Genomic DNA, 24,294 nt, shown 5'->3' with positions numbered 1-24,294 from the left:
TGATCGGCCAACTCATCTTTGATTAGATCCGAAGGCGCGCGGGCCATCTAGCGACGATCTTCCACGGTGATTTGACCACATATCTTCCAACAACACTGAGTCTAAATCTGCGTTTTAATTGTTGAAAATTTGATACGCTAATGAAGGGCATGGCAGGTCACAGTGATTTGTTGTGTAATGAAATTAGACATTGGATTAGAGAGCATAAGTTCTTGTCCTTATCCTAGCAAAACCGTATTAAGGGCGGTCTTATATATGTATATAAATTTCCTTCTTCATACACTCGTACGTATTTGGGCCGGGGCAGAGGGATCTTTTGCTTGTTTCTTTATTACAGAATACAGACTGAGGGGTCACCAGTAGAGAGAGGGAGCAGACAAAGAAGGATGGTGGGCGGTGGGTATTGCGTTGCGGGGCCCAGCCTCATAGAAACGTGTGAGCTGTTGTCTAACAGAGCCGTCAAACCCCGTCACGGTTCCGTATCCAATAATTCACGGGGTTTCTACCACCGTTACCCATTTAACTGGGGTTGGCTGAACGATTCGGTCGCTGCCGCTAACGTCGTCTGCCTCCCGTCCCGTCTCGTCTCCTCTCCGCCTAGTTCGGATCCCTAACCATCCTCTAACCCTAACGCCGCCACCGTTCCATGGCCTCTTGCGACGACGACTTCGGCCTTCTCGGTGACGAATCCCAGCAGCAGCACCAAGGTGGTGGCTCCGCCGTACCCTTCTCCGCCGCCGCCCATCGCTACGTGACGAAAGCGGCGGCGATCCCCCTCCAGACCCGGCCTCACGCCTTCAACGCCATCGCCAGCCCCAAGAAAGGGGTGGTCGGCGGTGGGGGCGGGGGGGGCGGAGGCGGAGGCGGCGACGAGGAAGACTACGCTGAAGCATTCGGCCAGACGGACGCCTCCAAATGCTCCGCCCCTACGTTTCACGAGGTCAACGCTCAACATCACCACCACTGCTTTCCCGACGACCCAAACCCCTTTGCCCAGGAAGATGACGACGACGACGAAGACGACGTCGACGACAATCCCGACCGCAAGTCCCGCGGAGCTGCCACGTCGGCCTCCCATCATCACCACCACCACCAGCAACATCCTCTTCCTCCGAGCGCCTCCCGACCAGACTCTAAGCGTAAGGATCGGGACGATCTCAGCGATGGCGAGTCCCCCTATTGCTATAATAGCGCCGGCCCCAAGAAGGCGAGGCCGATGTCGTCCTCTGGGGACTACCGCAAGGACCGGGAGGAGTGGAGCGACACGGCCATCGGAAGCCTCCTGGATGCGTACACGGAGAGGTTCGAGCAGCTGAACCGGGGCAACCTGCGGGGGAGGGACTGGGAGGACGTCGCCAACATCGTCAGCGAGCGGTGCGACAAGCAGAAATCCGGAAAGAGCGTCGAGCAGTGCAAGAACAAGATCGATAACCTTAAGAAGCGGTACAAGGTAGAATGTCAGCGCCTCAACAGCGGTGGCCTAGCCGTCAGCCACTGGCCCTGGTTCAAGAAGATGGAGCACATCATTGGCAACTCAAAGTCGGGAACTGACGATGACAAGTCTATTGCCCCGGCTGCCGTCGTGAGGCATCAGATGAAAAGGTGCTTTCTTTCTCCCCACCTCCTCTGCCACAGCCTAATGTCGCTAAATTTCATTTTCTCACTTCTTAGTGGTTGTGGGTGTCAGCAATGTTGTTCTTCTTCATTATGGCTCGTAGGCGGATCTCTTTACAGGTTTCTTGCTATAATTTTAATTGAAACTACATTGTTAGGTATTTGCTTCTGGAGTATCTTTTCTTTGCTAAGAATGCCATGGAACTCAAGAAAGAATATCTAGTGATATAAAGGAAATCAAGAGGTTCTTTGGTTAAAAATGCAATGTGACTTAGAGATAGGGGTGAAAACCAATCTGATTAACTCCGATCTAACCTGTTATCCGATCCAATTCGGATCGGATTCGGATAAAAAAATTCCAAACCAAGATTCAGATATGGATTAGACTTTTGAAAAAAAAAAATCATTTACAGATAGATTTTTTTTTTAAAAAAAAATAGATACAAATACATATCGGATATAATTTTTAGATACGGATACGAATATCATACTCGTTTATCCATATATTTTTGAATAATTTATAGCTTTTAGTTTGTTTATTTAAATGATGAATAATAATAATATTGTTACTAAATGATATGTTTTATATTATTTTTAGAGATTGATTTTGCTAATTATATATATATATATATATTTAATATGCAAGAAATTTTATTTATTTTTGAGACTTTTAATATTTTTTATTAATTGTCTCTAAAGAAATGTCATAACTCATTTAAAATTTAATCCGCATTCGTCTAAGATCTGATATTTTATCCGAAAATTATCCATATTCGTTTAACTAGGATATGGTTTTAATTTTACAATCCGTTCAATATCTGTATTTGAATCTGTATCTGGACAAAAAATATAAATCGGAATATGGGTTAAGTACTATCCGATCCATTTTCACCCTTACTTAGAGGGCATAAGACTGATTGGAACAAAACCTTTCTTTTTTTCCCTTTTGAATCACTCCAAAATATTGTAACCAATCAAGGGTTACTTGAGCAAGTATTTAAATATTTAATTTATTATGGTTTCCTTCATAGTTTAAATCCATGACCACCCAAATAAAAACATAAGTATGAGATTTTAAACTTGTTCTAGCAAAAGGGAGAAAAACAAGTTTATGGCAGATTGGAACATATCCTTTCATTTTAGGTAAGCCAAGCGGATGGTGTCCTCTAGCTCTGTTAAGAACCCTAATTTTTTTCCCACGCTTTCGAACACGTTTGGAATTTGGATGAGGCTTCAGCTCCCGATCCAAATCTAGATTGCCAACTCCCTCAAGATTTAGAGTTGGGTAGAGTGGGGACTTGTGATAACCAATCATTGAGATCTCGGTTTCGGATGCAATTGAGAAGTAGCGAAATCGAATTCGGTGTTGACGGTGATTGCTATTCTCGATATGTCTTGGGATGGGATCAATACGCCTTTAGATCTAGACCTGCTAAAGATTCGGGGGATCTTATCTCTTAACGATGGGGAGAATTCCAAGAAGATTCCATTAATAGTTGATGTGAGAGATCAATTGGCGAGAGGGTAATTTGGGGTTTTTACCGTGAGCTGTCCTTTCGAGATGTCCTTGTGGGGAGGTCAAGCAATTTTAGACCACTTTTGCCATTATAGAGAATGAAGACATTTGTGCCTTCTCCAACGAGTGATCATTGATTTCGACGTGGGAAAGAGGTCATTGGGCGGCGGAGTGTAGGAACTCCACCGTTTGTTTTTGCTGCAAGAAGCTCGGCCATAGATCTTTCGTGTATCTTTCGAAGAAAATGTCATGGAGTTATTGAAGGACTCTTCTCCATGTCTGATATTGAAGACATCAGAAGAAGCTCAGAGCAACAAGATTAATTTGGGTAGATTTATGGTGGCTTCTATCACAAGAGGGTGGATCTCAATAAAAGAGCTTGAGATGGCTTTACAAAACTTATGAAAATGGAAAGTGGATTGGAGGGTTAGGAGCATTGGAGCTAAAACTTTCCTGGTGGAGTTCCCTAACACTCAGCGGATGGAGGAAGTTCATAAGAAAGGAGAGGTGCATTTTGGCTCCGCATCTCTACTTTGTGCTCAGTCGGGGGTATTTTGGTGGAACAATATTTTTCATATTGGATAAATACTCAGTTACAATCCTATTAATGGGTTTACAAACAAACTTTTTTGGGATGAAAGGAAGGACACTAGAATGGAGTGGAAGCAAAAATATTGAAAGTGGAAGCAAAGATCTCCTGGGCGGTGGTTGAAGGATGGAGATGCAAACACAACCTATTTTCATAAAGTTGCTAATGGAAGAAGGACGAAAAGTAAAATCCTAAGTTGGACATTAGAGGGATCTGTGGAAACTAATTAAGGGAAAATCAAAGAAGGTATTATGGAATTTTATAAGAAACTTTTTTGCATTGTGGGTGAGTGGAGAATAAAGCTTAGTAGAACTATTTGGAGGGATGATTGCACTCTGAATAGTGAGAAAAGTTGAAGCTTTGGATGTCATATTAAGTGAGGAGGATAGTTCGTGCTTCCATTAAGAGTAGATATATTTTAGGTTTTTAGGTTGTATGTCAAGTGCACATGAAGTTTTGTACTATGCGAAACAAAGAAAAGAGGAAAGTATTATATTGAAACTTGATTTTGAAAAAGCCTATAATATTGTTGCTAGGATTATTTGGAACAAGTGTTGATTAAGAAATGTTTCCAGATTAGATGGATAAATTGGATAAAGTCTATCCAAGGTTCGAAAAATCGGGATCGAGATAGGGATTGGCTTTTCGAAAAAATGATGCGTATTAGCTGGATCGGTCATATCAGTTGCCTGGATCGTATCAGTCTTTTTAATTATTTAAAATTCTAAATATTATTTAAAAATGCAAGTAAACTTCTAAAAAGATCAAAAAAAATTCAAAAGTAAGAAAATAAATAAAGAAAAACTATGATAGAATAAAACTGAAAAGAAGAAAGATTAGAAAGAGAGTGGAAGAAAAACAAATAAAAAAAAAAAGAAAAATCATGGTGCATTGACGAAGAAGAAGAGAGAGTGGAAGAAACGAAAAAAACTGAGAGAGAAATAAAAACTTAAATTAAAATATTATATATCGGAGTTCGTTGGCGTTCATCAGAGTTCACTGGAGCTAGATTTCTCCGTAAGTGAAATAATAGTTATATTGTAAGGAGAGAAAAAGATAAAGAAATAGTGAAAGAGAGAACAAGAGAATGAGTGAGAGTGAGAGTGAGAAGAAAGAGAGAGAGTGGGGGGTGGGGGGGGGGAGAGAGGGAGAGTTCGAATTGGGTCTAACATATAATTTTATTGCTATGAATTTTAATGATAGTGTGGGTATTTATTTCAAGTGTAGGAAAAGTTAGAGGCAGGAGGACCCCTTAGCCCCCTTTCTATTTGTGATTGCAGCAGATGGGTTAACAGAATTATTGGTAAAGGTAAGTCACATAGTTTGCTTATAAGTTTGAGTGGCTATATAGTTAATGGTGGGGTTATCAACCTTTATTGCTTTAAAAGTATATTAGGATTGAAGATTAGTTTTAACGAAAGTACGCTAGCTTATTTGGGAAGTGTTGATGGAGCTGAGGAGAATGCCAATATGCTGAATTGCAAAACTGAGATTCTTCCTATTAAATAATTAGAGTTTCCTTTCCTTAACAGAAATTTGAGGATGCAAGATTGGATTCTAGTTATAGAGAAAATTGAAAAGAAATCAGCAGGGTGGAAGGGTAAATTACTTGGTGAAAGGTTGACCTTTGTAAACTCAGTTATTAGCTCTATTCCTCTATATTATTTATCATTCTTTGTTGTTGAGTTTGGTGATTATGCGGATTGATCAATTATGCAGCAGGTTTATTTGGAAAGGATCAAGTAAGAATGCCAAAGGTCAGCACTTAGTGAATTGGCAATGGGTTTGTAAGGAGTTTGGAGGTTTAGGGGGTGCTAGATCTGAAAGATATGAATTTCGCCATGCAAAATGGTGGTGGATAGTAATGTGCTCGGATAATCAATTATGGGCTAAGATTTTTTCAGAAGATATTACAACAGGATAAGGAAAGAGCATTTTAGATTGAAAATTACTTTTCCTTTTCTGGAAAGGGATTAGGCAAGCTAGTCCTTTTAAAACTGGTTTATTAAGAAAGTGGGGAATGAAGCTGATATAAGATCTTGGAGTGATTGCTGGACGGGTGAATGTTCCTTAGCTACTTTATTCCCCAATTTATTTGTGCTCGCTTGCAATGCAGACTACTTCATTGCTGAGGTAGCGAGGTTTTAGAATGGAGAGGAATGGGATGTCAAATATAGAAGATTTTTAGATGGGAGTCCTTTACAATACCGCTCAGTTGTCTGTTATTAATCAAAAGGATATTAGTAAATGGAGGTTCAATTCTAATGAGATTTTTACTGTACAGTCTCTATATAAATTCTTTAATAAATGGTAGGAGGATATCTAGAGTGATACCTGGTTTATGGAAGATGGGAATCCCCTTAAAGAATAAAGCATTTCGTTTGTTGGCTTGTAATAATAAGGTGCTGACCAAAGATAATCTTGCTAAGAGGCATTGGCCTGGAGACACAAAATGCAATTTTTGTAGCAAGGAAGCGTTTGTGATTCATCTCTTTTTTGAAGTGTAAATATGCTAATGAAATACTTAAGAAAGCTAAAGAGGTGTGGGGTCATTTTAGAAGCTCTGTAAAGCTGGTGGATGTATGGAGTTTGAGAAAGTGCAGAGGGGTTGCAAAAAAAAAAAACTGTCTTGAAGAGTCTGGATGACAGGGTACTATTGGTGTATTTGGTTGGAGGGAAATAATAGGATTTTCTAGAAGTTAGCTCCTAAACAACCTGTAGATCTCTTCCACTATATTCATTGCCTTTATATCGTGGGCAAGAAGCGGTGGGATGAAGAACTAGAAAAAAGCAGACTCAATTGTATGATAAGAGGATGAATAAGAACATTGTGATCTTGGATTGATGCTGGAAAGCATTGGTGTTTCTTTTTGGTAGCTAAGGTTTTAATATAGTTTTTGGTTGTTGTGTGGAAATGTGATATTTTTCATTTTTTTTTTCTCTTTGTATATGGGATGATATGGGGTTATAAGGGACAATAATGTTTTACTGTAACTAGTTTAGAAACTCTTAACCGCTGGGCGGTGACTTTTGGTGATACTTGTATAGTTGTTTGCTTCTACCGTCATAGGTAGAGGCAACTTGGGTCACTGTTTCGTAATGAAACAGGGCCATATTTTGGCTTTTTCTCAACAACAAAAAAAAAAAAACTTTATTTTTTCCCTATTGTATCACACCAAACCGATCAATATGGGTTATTTAAGCAAATATTTAATTCATTCTGGTTCCTTCGTAGTTTAAATCTATGACCACTCAAATGAAAACATAAATATGGGATTTTAAACTTGTTTTAGAGTACAAAATCCCATTTATCTTATACAAGACAGGCCCACCTTTAGATGACCCTTTTCTACTTAATTATCAGTTCTTTTGTTCTAACTGCTCTTTAGGCTAAGGTTCCGAAACTCGGTATCGGAATCGGTCGTCCGGAAAAACGATACGCATCGGTCATATCGGCCGTGTTAGTCGCTCATATTAGATCGGACTATTTTTTAATTAAATAAAATTTTAAAATGTCGATAATTTTTAAAAATTTAGAAAAAAAAATACAAGAAAATAACAATTTCTCACATATAAAACCTAAAAAATCTTTCTTCCTTCTTCCCTATCATTTTTACTACTAATTTGTTGTATCCCTCTCTCTCTCTCCCTCACTCTCTCTCTTCCTACTCTCTCCTTGCAATAGCAAGTCTCTTCCTCTTTCTTTCTCCCTTACTCCCATTCTCTCTTTCTCTCATCCTGCAGCAGGTTGCTGCAGCTGCAGTTTCGGGTGGGATCAGCTGATCCCGACCCGAAATGGATCGGGTATCGGTCGATACCTCAGCCAGTCTGGATTGGGATCAACCGAAACTAGGATCCATGCTTTGGGCATTTCAGAAGGCTCCCCTCATTCTCAGGAATTCATAGGAATGAGATTGATAGGGATTGTCCTTGGGTTCATCTTAGTTTCTAGTTCCAACTTCCAAAAATGTCTCCAGATTCTAAGAAATTTTGGTTTAGAATATTTAAACTTTAGGATTGGTTATGCAAGGAAAGAAGTATTCTCATTTCAATGCAAAATTGTTTTCTTTATGCTGAATCACAAAACCATATTGTTTCCTAAACCCTCCGCTTTATCTCCTCCTGATCATCATCATTTTAGTTATCATCTTTACTCTTGTTTCTGACAAGGAGGATAAGACCATTTACTGGATTTTTTTTATTATCTCTCAGATGCTTTGGAATACCGGTATTTCTTATGCATCACTAGCAGATGTTTACATGCTTCTACCTTTTTGTCATACAAAATCTCACTGATGATCATAACTGCACATGCAGATATCCCGTTATCGCGTCTGGGCCAGTTAACATAGCAAATAACTCGAAAATGAGGTCACTCTCAAATCCAAGGTGGAAAAGAGTGGTTTTGAAAATCAGTGGTGCTGCATTAACTGGGGCTGGTCCACATGTGGATCCTAAGGTATGATGTTAGTCTATCCTATGGCTATTTGTATTCCTTCAATATAATATGTGTTTAGTCATTATTCATAATCATTAAGTTCATCGATTGCATTCCCAATTTATTACTTTTTTTCCTTTTTTTTCTCTTTATATTCAGGTAATGATGCTGATTGCTAGGGAAATTGCAGTGGCAAACCGTGCTGGAATAGAGGTAAGTTACAATTTTTTTTTTAATATTGAGTGTTTGAGCAAATTATAATGATCTTAAGAATCTATATTTGATGATCATGTTTATGTAATTAGGTGGCAGTTGTTGTTGGAAGTCGAAATTTCTTTTCCAGTGATAGTTGGGTAGCTACAACAGGTGTCGATAGGGCTACAACATACCAAATAGGGTAACTTGCTTTGATTTCAATATTCTTTTATACTTATTCTCTTTTCACTTGATTATTGTTTTTTTCTTTTTTTTTAAACCGATCTCCTTTAGATATTGCAATTACATTGTTGATGTTTGTGTTCTCGATGTAACCCAGCTACAAGGAGATTATGATAGTTGGTCTGCTGAAGTTTACCTGGTTGACTATCATCTTTGGTAGCATCGACAGGGTTACAGGGTGTTGTAATGTAACAGTACCGGACTTGGAAGTGTGTTGCTGTTGGTACATTGTTTGGAAAAAAACAGTAAGAGTACTGATAATTCTGAATGGATAGGTTATACTCAAATCAGTATAGATGGAAATGAAAGTTAAATATATGTCAAAGATTTGGACATGGAAAGCAGAGAGCAACATACTAACTCTTGGAAGTTGTTTCATTCATGGTTTGAAGGATCGGGGCGATACCGATCCCAATTTGGGATCAACCGATCCGGGTTGATCCTCTCACACTATTTCTCTCTCTCTTTTTCACTATTTATCTCTCTCACTATTCTTTCTCTTTCACTAATTTTCTCTACCATAGCTATTTCTTCTTCAACGCAGAAATCCAACCCTCGCAAACTCCACCGATGTAGATCCACTCCAACAACCTCGGTTATGTGATTTTTTTTATTTTATTTCTCTCTCTTCTCTTATTTCTTCACTGTAGTTTTTTTTTTCTTCTCTTTCTCCTTTACTATGGCAAAGTTTTTCTTTTCTCTTTTCGTTCTTCCACCCTCTCTCCTTCGTTGCAGCAGTTTTAAGTAAGTATATTTTTTTTTTAGTTTTTAGTATGGTTCGAAGGATCAGCCAATTCGGTTGATCTAGGCCGATCCTCTTTCACTATTTCTCTCATTTTATCTTCTTACTACAGTTATAGCTTCTCCAACGCAAAAATTCAACTCTGACAAACTCCATTGACGCAAATCCAACTTCGATGACTATGGTTATGTGATTTTTTTTCCTCTCGTCTTTATTTTATTCACTATAATCTTTTTTCTTCTCTCCTTCACTATGGTAGAGCTTTTTTTTCTTTTCCGTTTGTTTCTTCCACTTCCCTCTCTCTCCTTTATTGTAGTAGTTTTGAGTAATTATTATTTTCTAATTTTTCTCATTTTTTTAAAATTTTAGACTTTTTTATTTCTTTATTATTATTTTAGAATTTTATGTAATTAAAAATAGTTTGATCTGATCCGGAAGGCTGATACGTCGATATATATCATTTTTTCGGTAGATCGATCCCGATTTTTTTAACCCTAATTTTTAGGCTTCATATGCGAGTAATTATTATTTTTTAGTTTTTCTTAATTTTTAAAGTTTAAAAAAATTCACATTTTTAAATAACATTTAGAACTTATGTAATTAAAAAATAGTTCGGTCCGATTTGAGTGGCCGATATGGCCGATAAGTGTTGTGTTTTTAGGAGGCCAATCACAATCCCAATTTTTCATACTTTAGTTTCATTCTGGCCTTTTCAAGGTTGATGTCATAATGAGTAAATTTTGTTAATGCTGGCTATGAACAGAAAGCAATCCTCAAGAAATTGTTTCATGTTTCCATCCAAGCCAAAGTCACAGCCAAGCAACAGTGTCACCATGGAACCTAGAAGGCCAGAAAGCTTTTAGAATTACTAGTCTTATCAGGCAAAACTTACTCCTGCAAAGATTTTTCTAGATATAAAGATGCTGAAAATTGAAAAATTCATTAACCCTAACTGAACATAGGTGAATTTAGTTCCACTTTGTTTCTTGCCCTAAATTGTAACAGTTTATAGAACAATTTTACCTAATTGACAAGCTAGCAATATTTATGAAATTGTATTCCTAATTCATAGGAAAATTTATACTTTCTAAGACATCCTTTTACTACTCTCCTGTCTAAGAAGCCCTCCAGAAAAAAGGTCAAAGAATTGTCTCCTTTTCCTGATATTTGTTCAATGCAGAGGTTATCGGAATCTAGAGCTTCAGGAGCATCAATTACAAGCCATGTGGAGAGCATATGAATTGTGAACATGCTTGTTGGATTGCAAATTTTAATAGTTGTATAAGGGATATAATTCTGCGTATGTTGATGAATTCAATTTAATGAACAGCATTTTAGTTCTTAATTCTCTGCTATGAAAAATACAAGATTGAAGATTCTGAGAAGTTAATCTTGTCTGACAGCATGATGGCATCCGTAATGAACGCTGTATTGCTTCAAGCGTCGTTAGATAAGATTGGTGTGGAGACACGTGTACAGACTGCATTAATTATGCAAGAGATTGCAGAACCATACATTAGGCGGCGAGCCATGCGCCATCTTGAAAAAGGAAGAGTTGTTATATTTGGTGGAATCGGGGCAGGAATAGGGAATCCATTTCTTACCACAGACACAGCAGCTGCTCTGAGAGCGACTGAAAGTACGACGATCTGTAAATAGAACACATTGCAATATTCTTCGTAATTTTTGTGTGATTTGGAGATCAAACCTTATTATGTACACTTTCATTTCCTATAGCCTTCATTCTGTGGTTCTAGGGAGAATTCTGATGTCGTGTATCTGTCGGACAGTTAATGCAGAAGCTATTCTTAAAGGTACCGCTGGAGATGTTTATGACTGTCATTCCAGAAACAGCAACAATGTTTTGTTTGAGCACATTTCGTTCCGGGAGTTGGCTTCAAGGGGCTTTACTGCAATTGACATGACAGCTATTACATTTTGTGAGGAGAATAACATTCCAGGTTCACCTTTTTCCCTTTTACTTCGTATTCCTATTGATTCATTCTGTAGATACAAGCAAGTCATTCTGAGAATCTTATGTGTCTGTCACTTGCAGTTGTTCTGTTTAATCTACTAGAGCCTGGCAACATTTCGAAGGCACTTTGTGGAGACCAAGTTGGTACCCTCGTTGACCAATCAGGGAGGATCAGCTGATCTAAAGCATGCTTTGTCTTCTAAGTGACCCAAGCTAGGAAGCCACGTACCATGTGGTGATCATCAAATGGACTCGCAAATCTAGTTCATTTCAAAGCATGAAAGGCTTCGATGCTGGTGGAATGGGGTTTCCCTACTGCTCATGCGATAGCAAGGTTGGGAATACTGAAGGTGTCACAATTGTGCAATGTATAATTAACTATGTATCAGTCAGTTCTCGTTGGTGCGACAGCTTGCAGGCTGTTGATTCCAGCGTTCTTCAGAAACTACATATTTTGCTTGTAATATCGTGTTATTTGTAATTTCCCATTGTAAATTTTGTGGGAAACGACTGACTGATTAGGAGGCCAAGTAAAAAATTACTAGTGTTCTTCTATTTTGGTATATTTAGTTGCTCAGTAGCATTAGTTGGTTTTCATGGTTCTGAAAGGTAGTTCTGATGTCTCATGTTAATTCATCTAATGTCTAAAAAAATCATCTAATGCGAGAACGTGGAATGGTTCTTTAGTGAGACTAAATATTTCGAATTTCTAGCTTGAATATATTCATTTGAAATAATTTCACTTGGACTAACAAAAATATTCCCTGTTTTTTACACACATCTTACCCAGTAAATACCTTTTTAGTACACAGATTAATACTAGAAATATTTTACTAGTTTGACACTGTCAACGAAAAAGATGAAAAACAGAAATAAGAGCATAAATGTTATAAATCTATTTCTCTATAAAATAAAATACAAAGATTACCTGACTATTAATTGACATGAAAATAAGCGATAGTTTAGGAGTCAAGTTAAATTTTTTTTTCTTTTTTTGTTTCTTTGTTATGAAATATATAGCCGTCTGCCAGCTTTGTACACAGCAAAGCTTTAAGAAACCAACCACCAGTAAGAGCATTCTAAGCAAGCAAAATGCAAAAAAGCTCATAATCATATAGTTCTCCAATATGCATTTTCTTTCTGAATCATAGTGTTGATGTTTTAAACCGGTCATTCCTTAATTGCCTTTGTATCCACTAACTACAACTGTGATAATAATCACGATGCACTACAGGAAGGTGATCACTCTTCAAGTGCAGCATGGATAAAAAATAAAAAGGTGCTGTATTTCACTCTCAGCATATCAATAGAGTCAACACGAAATCCAAAAGATCATCCTTATTAACTGTTCTGCCAAGTGTTTAACATCATCCAATATTTCACTATCGGCATATCATTAGCTTGATTAATCCTGAACTAAAGAAGAAAAAAAACAGAAAAATCAGTTCTACTCATGAGAAACTAGAGGTATCCAGGAAGCTTCTAAATTTGAACCGAAGCCATCACTGACATTTTGCAGCATGACGAACATTGTGCCACCTACATAGGAAAGGTGCAAAACCATCCGAAAAAGCAAAGAGATAATGTGAGTAAAATATGCTATCCTAAGTAGTTGAAATTCCTAAAATAAAAGTTAAGCAGCACAAATTTCTCACGTTAAATTTACTAACATGAAGCAAATACACTAATGACGGAAAAAAAGATTCAGGCCTTCCAGTATGTAAGTTCTCTACACAAAAAAAAAGGTTTGTCAATCAAAGAATTGTATCATAAAAAATAATAGAAGTCCTTTTTTCATCTCAAATTATGTAAGTTTTACTTGAAAGCAATCAATAAAGAGCTTAAGGTAAATAAACAAATTAATATGTTAAAAAGATATTACTAGGCTTCCAAGTAAACACATTATAAAGCCAAAACTGATCCAAATTTTGTCATGAGATTCAGAGTTATATATTTATTAAGCATATAAATACAAAAATATATAGGTCTACAATGCAGCTTAGACAATAAAACAAAGTATGAAGTAGCGACAACATCGAAATTCATATGCTAGAGTTGAAAGTATGATGAAGACAGTACACCTGCTTAGAGGGGAAGCAGAAGTTTCAAATTGAACTAGAGTGGTGTTGTATCGACTATTGCCTCCAGTACTCTCTTCTCCAAGTTTTCCACTGAAATCCACATTGAACTTTGCTGACGCAAAAGCTCTTTCTTTCCGTTCTTCTTCTCCTCCTTCATTTTCTCTTTCGCTTTCCAGTTTTCCAATTTCTCAGCTCTTTCTTTTAACTGTCATCAAATGATTGTGATAAGTAGGAAAGGCAAAATATATCAAATGAATCTAAATGCATAAAAAGAAGGAACTTAAACTTATAGTCCAAAATAGAAAGCACGAGACAATCTAATACATATGTTTACAGGCATTCGTCAAGACACATGATCAGTATGGATTGAAGAAATATCAGGTGAAAGAAATAAATGCAAAGAGACCCAGCTCAATTTCTCTACGACGGTAAGCAACTAATGACATCTGTAATCTAAATAGCTCAATTCCGAGCTGCAGATGTCCGGTGATTCAGGAATGATTCTGTTACAAGCTAAATTGAAGAGTTCTTAACTGGTTTATGGGGTGATAATTGCCAAATGGAAGAGGTGAGAAAGGAAATGATAGATCTCGTGGGAAGTGAAGTCACCAATTCTTTAAAGAGAAAGGTGAGATCACAAACCTAATTTTGACTGAAAGAGGGGTGGTGAATGGGGCGATCATTCCTGAGTGACAAACTATCGACCAAGTATCTAGAGAACAACGTCAAGGTTTTAGGTGCCAATATCTGGAAATCTCTTCCATCTATAACAGGTTGACAAGCTCCAACTTAGTTATTCGATTAAAAAGAGCATCACGGACTAAGATAGATAGAAGGAGGCTTACAAGGGCTTGCCGGAACTCCTCCTCCACTACCATGCGCTCGGCAGCACGGGTCTTCGCAGCGGCGGCCTTGGACGCCTTCCTCTCCTCATTTGCGAGGCGGGCGGCCTCGCGGCGGGCGTCATCCTTGCGCTGCTTCTCCATCCGCTGCATCTCCATCTCGTAGGCGTACTCCTTCCGCAGCTGCTTCACCTGCCTCGCATAGTCCCGCCGAAGCCGCTCCAACCTCGCCTCCGCCTCCCGGGGCTCCTTCGTCGGCGTCCAACTCCCCAGGTATCCGCACGGCTTCGAGAACTCATGCGGCGCCGGCGGAGGGTACCTCCGATTCGCCGGAGGAGGAGAAGAAGCTGCGGTTTGGTTGGTGCGCCGCAGGAGGAGAATAGGAGATCGACGAGGGAAGGATCGATGGAGGAACCGAGTCGCCATGGCCACACTCGAACCCAAACCAGACCGGTTAATAAACCCTAGTGGCCTAGCAGCTAATCTCAGAAATTTTCAGGCCTCCGTCTCGGTTTGATATATGATAGAAATGGCCTCAGCCCGTACAGCCCGGTAAATCGAATCGGCCTAGTAAACTTTATTGGGCTTTGTTTCAAACTAGCAGGCCTGGAAAGGTAAGATTGTTTGATCTCCAATCTCAACCCTTTCACTCATATATATCACAACTTAATCTCAAACAGGAAAACTTGTTACGTAGCATCCTCCCTATGCCTTCACTATTGTTTCAAACATTCATGAACCAAAATCTCACTCACAAGCTTATATCTCGAGCAATTAACAGGATATGCTATGAATGTTGAATATAATGCACAGAGGTAGAATATCAGTCATTAGCTATGGTAGTGGCCCAGTTATATTTTCTTTGAATGCTCTTATGTGATGTTCGTTTACTGCTACTATCTCCAACATTCATATTGTGTGATAATTAAGGAGCAATGTCATTTGCATCTAATCCTGTGTTGTGTTTCAAGCCCAGGTCGAACACATAAAGATGGATTATTATTTTATTGAGAAGAAGATTATTAATCGAGATGTATGTCTATAGTTCATTTCTTTCGATAATCAAAGTGTATATATTTTTACAAGGATCTTTCCTTCACTCGATTTCAATATTTAACAAGATTCTATCTCCTATTTAGTTTGTTAATATCAAACTGATCTAAATCAGCCCGGATCTTTATATTAGCTTGCGCATATTATAATTTGTTTTTATCTGTTACTATTGATCTCTCTTATTTGTATCTATCTCGTGATGAGCACCTTATATATATATATATATATATATATACCAAGGTTTTGGCACATTGACCAAAACCAATTTTCTACTATCAACTTCGACTTTTTACTGAATAAGATACCAAACAATACCATGTGCTTAAAATGCTTTCCTTCCAGTTTTACAATACTGAAACAAGAAACAAGTACTAGGACTACTTAATGGAGTCAGCAAAACAAATATATATATTAGAGCATCTCTGATTCACGGATTCTGAAAGTTTGGGTGTCGTTCATGCTGGACCAACGTATTGTTCACTGGGTGAAGCACTGATCTGATTTGTCTTTTGCATTAATGCCACGCATTCTTGGCCAAAATGATTGTTATTCTCATCATTTAATAATCAATGCGGTTGAAAATTCTATATCAGCAAACAATTAAGGACCTGCTGCTGACACTATCCGGCATCACTTTTACTTAAAATTCCCCTCCCGCAACTCCATACACAGTGTGCATACCGGCCAATAGGTCAGTCATTCATGTTTTGAAGATCCTTTTATCTACATATCCTCTCAGGAATGTTGTTCCGTACTGACGACATGGAGGACTAACAATCTGCTTGAAACAATACAGAATGCATTGCATACTGCGCCGAACATTTCTACTACAAAGATACAACAGGAAGTTATTAAGATGGGAACTTGCAACAACGTAAATTGATCGCAGGACAAACTTATCCGCTGCTTCTGCTAGTTTGCTCTTCTCGTGCTTTATATCACAAGGAATGGGAAAAGGAAGTAACACCAAGAAAGCATGAACCATAAAGTAGTGAGAGGACGCTATTTAGACAAGGCTATGATAGCCTGCACCAAATGGCAAGCTGACCCAATTCAGGAGATTCTGAGAAGAAGTATGTGTTACATTGATTTCCTTCCTTAGGACTCAAACCTTAGTAAACTCTTACAAATTGTTTTTAAGTAGGAGAGACAAGAACATTGATCAGGTGAGGAACGTTTGGCAAACCCCCAAGTAGATCGAGTGAGCAGAACTTGAGAACTGCTGTTTGTTTTAGATAATGGTTAAAAATAAATGCAAAGCACCAGGAATGTATCCAATGAACAGAGTTCAAAACGTGTCATCCACCGCCATTTTGATCAACTCAACAAGATGTACTACCTACTGCGTGGTGAAAGAAGCTTGAATATATATATATATATATATATATATATATACTCATTCCACTGCCCAATGTTAACGCAAATCAATTGTAGGTCAAATGTATATGTCATAGTCTGGAATCCACAGAATCATCAAAGTTTCTGCTGCTAACGCACTCTAGTGTGGCATTTGCACTGAGTTCCCTTCCATATCTCCATAAATAGTTCAGGCCAACAAGCAGTTCAGTTATCGCAGCTTCAGTCTTCAATTGATTTGCAAAGTAGAGGGTCTGCAGCAGTAGGATATTGGTGCCGGAAGAAACATGCTGCCGCTGCTCAAAATTCCGGTCGGACTGCCACCTAATCATGTTATGAGCAAGAGGAGCCAACCACTCTAAGATCCTTGTTATGGCCTCCGTCCATTCTGCTGCCAGAGCAGGATCATAGACAGATGAGGCCAAATTCTTAGCATAGGACTTCAATCTCGCCCTCAGAGCTGCTCTTATACTGGTAGGCAGCATATCGTACAAGTCATCTCTTGCATCCAGACCGATCAGATGGGGAGACATCACAAGCTTCTCGATTACGATTATCACATTCGCATAATGCAGAGGCAAAGCTGCAGCACCCAACGTTGAAGGCGGCGCGTTTAAAAACTTACTCTTCGACGCAAACATGGAGAGGGAGAGCTTCATGTTCGAAATGCTGCCACCAAATTGAAGACTTTCAGTGCAAGCGTCTTCTACCTCAACAACATCCACCTGCACCTCGTCTGACCTTTGGATGCCGCTGTCCAATAGTATGCAGCTCTGTAGGACTGGAGACTCAGTTCCCCGGACCATACACCCCTTGAACGGCATTCCACTAACAGGCCACTTGGTTTTCAAATTCTCCTTCTTCTTTCCAGAAGGAGGCAGACGACTGCGAGGAACGTCTCCGCTGGCAGTGATCGGTCTGGATCTCCCACCTGACATCTTGAGAGGACCAGAAGAGAACCTCTGGATGTCGGACGGATGAACAGAGGAGTGCATCAGCCCAGTGGAGTGGCTGCGAGTGAGGCGGCCACGGGCTAATTCAGTGGCTTCACTCTGTTCGAAGCCGAAGACGGTCTTAATCCTGGCCACGATCGTGAAGAGGGATCTACCTAGGAGGCGGACGGTGTAATCGTGGGTGCGGTTCCACAAAGAGAGGCCTCGCAGATACTTGACCTCCTGCCGCTGCCAAACAACTTTCTGCCGGAATTCGGTGCTCGCCTGCGGCCTCCTCAGTGCCTGCTCCAGCTCCCCAAGCACCTCCAGTTCCTGGTAAAGGTTGGAGGTGGCCGCGACCAACCGCTCCATCTTCTTGACCTTGCGCCCCATCTTCTTCCCAGCAGCGTACCGGAGGCCATACGGATCGGCGTCGTTCTTGATCAGATCAGCGAAGAGGAGGTCGAACTGCTGCAGCAGGGGGTCGGAGCACCGCTTCCCCAGCCTCGCGACGGAGCGGGACAAGAGGCCGACGGAGTGGGTCATCTCGGCGAGAGCGAGGCCAAGAAGGAAGTCGTCGTCGTCGGAGACGAGCTTCCTGACTCCCTCGAGACGCAGGACCTCGTTCCTGAGTCTGACGATGTGGTCGTCGTCGAGGGAGTGCCAAAGGTGTGCGGTCTTGGACAGGAGGCTCGCTATCTCAAAGGCCAGCACCCCGATGGTCACCCTTTCCGCGTTCCCATGCGTCAGCCCCACGCGACCAAACCACGACACCGAATTCAGATTCCTCATGGATTTTGATTTGAAGACCCTAATTTTATGCCAGATCTCGACGAATTTGGAGGCGGGGGGATCAGCCGTGTATGAGCATCCGGTAGAAGAAAGGGAGGAAGCAGATGGCGGTGGTAAATAGGTGGCAGCTAATCCATTCACCTCTATCGATCGGTCATTTCGAAGTCCAGAAAAAAGGAAGGGGGAGGGGGAGGCGCCGCAGCACAGCAGCAATCTTAGACTTGTTGCTAGTATAACAATAATTATATCCGTTGGTGATGCGGGCAGAAGACTGTAGAGAGACCGGACGAGGTAGAGAAGGATAAATAGACATCATCGATAGGAGGTCAATTAGTAGCATGACGCGGCGCACCTTTGAGTGCGGTCGGGGTCGGCCGACGACATGTTGGGACAGATAGAAGACGACAGCGACTTGCTACTATCAATCTTAAAATCGATTTGAAACATTTAATTCTGGGAGAGAACAAATTCGGGGATAATCTATCTCCCTCTCCCTCCCTGGGCTCTGGCCTTGTAACAACAACTACTTAACAAGGCATTGTTTGTATTATTTTTTTCACATGGGAGAAGGAAGGAGAGCATGTTTAGTCGAATCTTCCCTCGTGCCTTTAACCTTTTCATATTTTCAATGGTGTTCCCTCGTTGGACGGATTTGTATTGATTTACCTCATGATTTGTCGCACCTGGAAATCGGGAACTAGTTGTTCAGAATGGTGCATAGGCACATAGCAACGTAAAATATATCGAGAGCATATCATACAGGTAGATATGCCGTATTTGTATTTTAAATTTTACTTTATCGAAACAAAAATATATCCAAAATAATTAGTTCTTTTGACGAGCTTGGACTGGGTTATCTGGCCTTGGGCCCATTAATGAGCTTGGTGTGGGCTTAGTTGATCAAGCTCCTGCTCCTAGGCAAAACCTAGGTTATCTACCCATGGTCTGTCTGTCTGGGTAGGGCTTTTCTTGCAGGCCTTGTTTTTTATTTTCAGGCCTTATTTGAGCCTAACCCATTGCCCATTCCCATAATCCCATCTACCATTTAGAGCCGTTCACTCGAGCTCTCTGATCTCACCGCTGCTTCCTTTCGCCTCTTCTTTCTTCCCCTTGTCTGAGCCCTTGATACATGGATCCAACTACAAAGGAGAAGGCATCTCCCACCAACAGCAGCTCCTCGCGGCTGTCCTGCACCAAATGCTTCGATGCTCTTTGGTTCTGCTACTGTCCGTTCCTCTCTCTTATTGCTCCATTCTTTTTCTTCTCGAATTCGAAATTGAAATTTTAGGCGGTGCGCAATGGTGATGTTCTTCGTGCGCTAAATTCAGATCTAAAAGAGTCTAGCTATAGTTCTGGATTTTAACTGAAAGATAGATTCAGTTTCAATCTAGCTAATGAGCTAAAATGAAACTTAACTTCAAATGATAGATAGCTGCGCACAAAATTAAGATCTATATTCCAAATAGTAAGAGTTTAGGACATTAACTAGCTTGTATGTGTACAACACTCGAGGCATGATGAAGAGTTGACATCTTTCCAAATGACCTGTAACAGAACTTGCTTTTGCCATCTAGTATGTCTTTATCTTGCCATTAAAGATACATAATTTCCTTTGCACGTCATGATATAGATTTTTGAGTATCGGTATTTAGTAGTGGCAGCTGCCCCGAGATATATGTGCTCTTTTATCTGTGACTTTTGCTCCATTAGGCCCTCTAAAACTAAGTCTCATGTTTGTAAACCATCTACTAGTTGCTGCAGGTTACATCATAATTTAACTTCCTATAGACCGGTAAAAGTTTATCTTTATGAGAATGGGACATTATTAAGGAATAAAAATCGCATTTCTCATGCTACTTAGAATCCAAGCATTTCCATTGCTATAACTCAACAAAAGAGTCAAGGTGATGAGTAGATTAGAGTTGCGTTATAGACAGTAAATGTTACTTCATTAATATCGTTTCCGTTTTCTCTTTCAGTAAGAAATAACTGTCCAAAGGTCAGAATTTTTTTTAATGTTTGTGGTTCTCATATCTATGTTGGATCGCTTGATGTCTCTCCTTAATGCTTGTTCATTTAGCATAATAAAGGAATAACAAATATCTAGATTCGACAATCCTGTAATAGTGTATGTGATTATGATTTGGCGGACTACTATGTGATCAGGAAGTTGAAAGTATTATTATCACTACTGATGCTACAATGTAACAAGTATCAGGAATTTGAAAATTACTATAGATTCTTCTCGCATTTATCCGTATCCATCTTTCTATTGATTTGACATTGAAATTTTGGGTACTGAAAATACAGGAATAGGCAGTTGAAACTTTTCTAATATCTTAATTTTGTTAAAAGTTATCGTATTTTATACCGGATAGAATTGACTATTAATTCAACTTGCCATATATTTATTAGTCTAGTTTGAGTTTTGCTGTATTATATTGAGTGGAACTATAGCATAAACTGATACTCTCCGTATCTCAATATATGGCAGCTCCATTTCATCAGATGCAACAATATTACAGATATGGAGAATTTGACAATTGTTTTGGAAAGTGGAATGCACTATTTGATTGTTTGAGTCTGAAAACCAAAAGGTCTTCTGAGGTTCAGGTTAGGCTTTATAGTGGATTTACTTGGTGCTATGAAATACATCTTCCACGATTTTATTATTGTGTTTGTCTGTCCTTGACAATATGGCTGGGAACAAATGTAGCGGAGGTCATGCAACACTGGTTTCATAAAACCCCTATTCATGTTTGTTAGCATAACTCCTATTAGCTTGTAACCATTTCCCTGGATATTTTACAGAGCTAATCGCGTTTACAGTTGATAATCATTTCCCTGGATATTCATGTTTGGTAGCATGAGTTCTATTAGCGGATAATCAGTTCCCTTGACATTTTACAGAGCTAATCATGCTTACAGTTGCTAATCATTTCCCTGGATATTCATGTTTGGTAGTATAGCTTCTATTAGCTGATAATCATTTCCCTGGATATTTTACTGATCTAACCATGCCTTACAGTTGCCATTCTTAATTTTCGTGATTGAATTAGACTGCTGTTGTATGGCTTCAGGAGTTACTTAGATCCTTCTCATTGACAACTTTTTGTATGTTCTTAAAAGATCTCTAGCCAGTAATTGTGATAATGCTTGATCAGGTCTTGCCGATGCAAGGCTTTCAATGAAGGATCCCAAACTGCCTAGTTGGTCCTTGAGTGAAGCTTGAAAAGTCTGAGGTTAAAGTTCAAGGTGGCTGACTACTAGGCAGCTAGAATTAAAATTATGGAGAAATTTGGTTAGATTTTCTTGTTTAGAAGGATTATCTAGGATCATCAAAACAAAGATTACAATGGCCTTTGAACTATTTATGGGCACTGCTGCTAGGGATTGTTTTGGCTAAATCACCCTACTCTCACATCAATTTTTTGACTATATAAGGAGTTGAGCCAATTGATGATAGCATCATATTCAATTTAAAGTTAATCCTCTGCTGCCCTTCTTGATGGATATATCCTACCATAGCAAGAGACAAGCATATGAAATGAGATGCATCTTTGTATAGCATAGTTTTGGTGAATGTTAGAAGTATGTTAGAAAGTTTATTAGAGAAAGAGTAAGCATGTAGCTTATAAAGGAGTAAGTATGGTGGTTTTAATATATCATTGAAAAAGAGCTGTGTTATGGGTTGAAAAGCATTCAAGCACTGAAATGATTATGCTGTTAGTTGACCATCCTCGATAATGCTGCTTTATATTAATAAGAAGCAACTAGTTGAGTTGGCAAGACCTGAATAAATCCAAATGCAGATTTATCAGCATGTAACCTGCACTTTAAGTTTATAGGCATTGACTTGAATGTGGCAGTGGACCCTTACAGGGTCCAACCTTTCAAGTTTTTGACCCTTGGTTAGAGCTAGTTATGAAATGATACCTGAACTGAGTGTACCATTTATTGATATCAATAGTTAGAAGTCAGAACTGACTACTTAGTAAACAAATGTACTTGATCTAACCCATTAAATTTATGGCCCATCTGGCTTGGTTTATAAGGAGATGCCAGCTGAACCCTTCACATTGCTTTGCCCATTATTGGGTAAAAAACTAAAAATGTTAGACCACAAAGCTGAGTTCCAAATCTGCTTAATCCTAGCAAACTTCCTTGCACCAATAGAGGGAACACATTCTTATGCCAGTGTGTTTTCACTGTCACATGATGTGAGAACCTGATTTGAACTTTTAAGGCATCGATAACTGGCATATTTTTGCAGAAGTAGTTTGTCCGGGCAATCAATTGATTGTGCTAGAATTAGAGTTTACAAATATATATCAGAAATTCTACTGGGCGTGCACAAAATGCAAACTTGGAGTTACAGCAGACTTCTGCAAAAACATAGAAGAGAGAGAATTTTCATCTTAGTGGACTTTCAATGAACTTATCTTAGTGAATTATGGGGCAAAGCCCTTATGTGTTGGCATTTCTAATTGCTCGTCATAATTGAAAACCTCTCCATCTCATCTAACCACCATGATTATGGGTCTTTCTTTTCTTCTATGTACTTAGTATGCTGCTTTCTGTTCTAACTTCTCTCTACTTGCTGCAAAATAGCTCTCTCAATCTGCACTTATTAAAGCCTGTGTATTTCTATGTCCTTGTTGTGATTTTGGGGATTTATGTATCCAACAAAGATATCCCGTTGTTAATCAGTGCAGTGCTCTTCATTTTCTGAATTCTCTCGATAAGGTGCAATATAGCTCTCTCAATCTGCACATATTGCAGGAGATTCTGGAAGCTCGAGAGAAGGCTAAGCCACATCTCTGGACATATCGAACGGTTGAGGAGGCATCGGAGAATTGGTGGAGGATGTACAACCATTACTTGGATGTTTCTCCTAAACCTGACTCATAAGGTCATATATGATACCAAAATTAATTGGATATCTGAACTGTATTTCTAACTTCTTTATTATCAACTAGGCAACTCTTAGTAGCAATTTGTGGAAGTTTCAACAATTGCCCAGAAAACAATTTGTTGAAAATTCTTGGAGCTACAGTTGTGCAGGAGGTTTCGAGGTTGATTAGTATTAAATAATCACTCAAAAAGTGGTGAAGGTTAGAAAAGAATCGCCCATAGGTCTGGATTCTGTGTCCTGTTCTCAACTTTAATTATCACATTGCAGCTTTATTTTTGGGCTTTGTTTTTCTCTTTATCGTTTGTGATATTAAAAGGAGTAGAAAACTGAAAGATGTTTGAATTCTCCCTTTCTTCACTTTTGTTTTATTTCTACAAGAAGCCCCGCAAGAATCTAACATGAGAATGCTCACTTTGTAGATTATTATACAATCATGTCTCCCCCATCAAAGCTTTATTGGAAGTGCCAAACATTATTTTAATCCTGGAAAAGGTGTAGTTGGTATTTGATATGAATGCTCTTAATGCAAGTACAATTTAGCAAACAATACATTATCTTAAATTATCTTGAATGTTTGGCTTGGTAAATGCGTAGTTAAATTGTTTTCGGTGAAGGGACTTTATTGTGGTCCGTCCATTTGATTTTGACTGCCAGATATAGAGTTATTTCATCTTTTGGTTGTCTGGTTGTTATCATTTTTGCCCCCCTTTTCTTATGATGTTGCTAAACGGAATGGAGGGTTGTTTTGGGCGGCATGACTTTTGTGATGGAGAAGGAAACATCACCCTCCTCGTAGAGCCTTTGAAGTTGCGTAGTCCTACTACATATAATTCAGTAGTAAAAGTATTCAATATATATGTATAAATTATATATATATATATATATATATATATATATATATATTCTTTTATTTTCTTTTCTTTTCTTTTGTTGCTGTCGGTATTCAATAGGGAAATGATAACCATGGGGAGACATGTTAGGGGGTCACATGATTATCGTAAGGGAATCCTC

At 39.1% G+C, this 24,294-nt stretch overlaps 4 protein-coding genes across 5 annotated transcripts; 2 read left to right on the top strand and 2 right to left on the bottom strand.

Moving 5' to 3' along the window:
* The first annotated feature begins 298 nt into the window (after positions 1-298).
* LOC140780142 (uncharacterized) lies at positions 299-11,875 on the top strand. The gene is made up of 7 exons (XM_073125504.1): positions 299-1,602; positions 8,037-8,178; positions 8,317-8,370; positions 8,463-8,554; positions 10,741-10,976; positions 11,128-11,298; positions 11,394-11,875. Exons 1-7 carry the CDS (start codon positions 647-649, stop codon positions 11,489-11,491), a joined length of 1,749 nt encoding a protein of 582 aa, XP_072981605.1. The 5' UTR covers positions 299-646; the 3' UTR covers positions 11,492-11,875.
* A 700-nt stretch (positions 11,876-12,575) lies between these two features.
* On the bottom strand, positions 12,576-14,718 carry LOC140780173 (uncharacterized). 2 transcript variants are annotated; one of them, XM_073125573.1, is made up of 3 exons: positions 14,239-14,718; positions 13,394-13,598; positions 12,576-12,851 (listed from the first exon to the last, which is right to left on the bottom strand). In XM_073125573.1, exons 1-2 carry the CDS (start codon positions 14,659-14,661, stop codon positions 13,428-13,430), a joined length of 594 nt encoding a protein of 197 aa, XP_072981674.1. In that variant the 5' UTR covers positions 14,662-14,718; the 3' UTR covers positions 12,576-12,851; positions 13,394-13,427. The 2 variants fall into 2 exon arrangements, with proteins under 2 accessions (XP_072981674.1, XP_072981673.1); XM_073125572.1 differs by lacking the exon at positions 12,576-12,851 and having other exon boundaries at positions 13,230-13,598.
* Positions 14,719-15,724: 1,006 nt separating this feature from the next.
* On the bottom strand, positions 15,725-18,916 carry LOC140758488 (protein PSK SIMULATOR 1). Its single transcript, XM_073094672.1, has one exon. The coding sequence runs from the start codon at positions 18,366-18,368 to the stop codon at positions 16,737-16,739; it is 1,632 nt and encodes a 543-aa protein (XP_072950773.1). The 5' UTR covers positions 18,369-18,916; the 3' UTR covers positions 15,725-16,736.
* Positions 18,917-19,404: 488 nt separating this feature from the next.
* LOC140780242 (uncharacterized protein C227.17c) lies at positions 19,405-23,640 on the top strand. Its single transcript, XM_073125657.1, has 3 exons — positions 19,405-19,594; positions 20,863-20,981; positions 23,151-23,640. The coding sequence occupies exons 1-3, from the start codon at positions 19,498-19,500 to the stop codon at positions 23,277-23,279; spliced, it is 345 nt and encodes a 114-aa protein (XP_072981758.1). The 5' UTR covers positions 19,405-19,497; the 3' UTR covers positions 23,280-23,640.
* Positions 23,641-24,294: the final 654 nt, after the last annotated feature.

The sequence above is a fragment of the Typha angustifolia genome, chromosome 3 (assembly GCF_048772165.1).
Source record: "Typha angustifolia cultivar Huaian chromosome 3, ASM4877216v1, whole genome shotgun sequence".
NCBI classification, from domain to species: Eukaryota; Viridiplantae; Streptophyta; class Magnoliopsida; order Poales; family Typhaceae; genus Typha; species Typha angustifolia.
The sequence above is the reverse complement of the archived record's forward strand: the minus strand, read 5'-3'. Positions and strand labels throughout refer to the sequence as shown.

Excerpts from the sequence above, each read along its gene's own strand:
- LOC140780142 (XM_073125504.1), top strand. The coding sequence starts at position 647 with ATGGCCTCTTGCGACGACGACTTCGGCCTTCTCGGTGACGAATCCCAG. Across the intron at positions 1,603-8,036 it reads GTGAGGCATCAGATGAAAAG|ATATCCCGTTATCGCGTCTG; the intron begins GTGCTTTCTTTC and ends CTGCACATGCAG. Across the intron at positions 8,371-8,462 it reads CAAACCGTGCTGGAATAGAG|GTGGCAGTTGTTGTTGGAAG; the intron begins GTAAGTTACAAT and ends TTATGTAATTAG.
- LOC140780173 (XM_073125573.1), bottom strand. The coding sequence starts at position 14,661 with ATGGCGACTCGGTTCCTCCATCGATCCTTCCCTCGTCGATCTCCTATT. Across the intron at positions 13,599-14,238 it reads AGGAGTTCCGGCAAGCCCTT|TTAAAAGAAAGAGCTGAGAA; the intron begins GTAAGCCTCCTT and ends ATTTGATGACAG.
- LOC140758488 (XM_073094672.1), bottom strand. The coding sequence starts at position 18,368 with ATGAGGAATCTGAATTCGGTGTCGTGGTTTGGTCGCGTGGGGCTGACG.
- LOC140780242 (XM_073125657.1), top strand. The coding sequence starts at position 19,498 with ATGGATCCAACTACAAAGGAGAAGGCATCTCCCACCAACAGCAGCTCC. Across the intron at positions 19,595-20,862 it reads TGCTCTTTGGTTCTGCTACT|CTCCATTTCATCAGATGCAA; the intron begins GTCCGTTCCTCT and ends AATATATGGCAG. Across the intron at positions 20,982-23,150 it reads AAAGGTCTTCTGAGGTTCAG|GAGATTCTGGAAGCTCGAGA; the intron begins GTTAGGCTTTAT and ends CACATATTGCAG.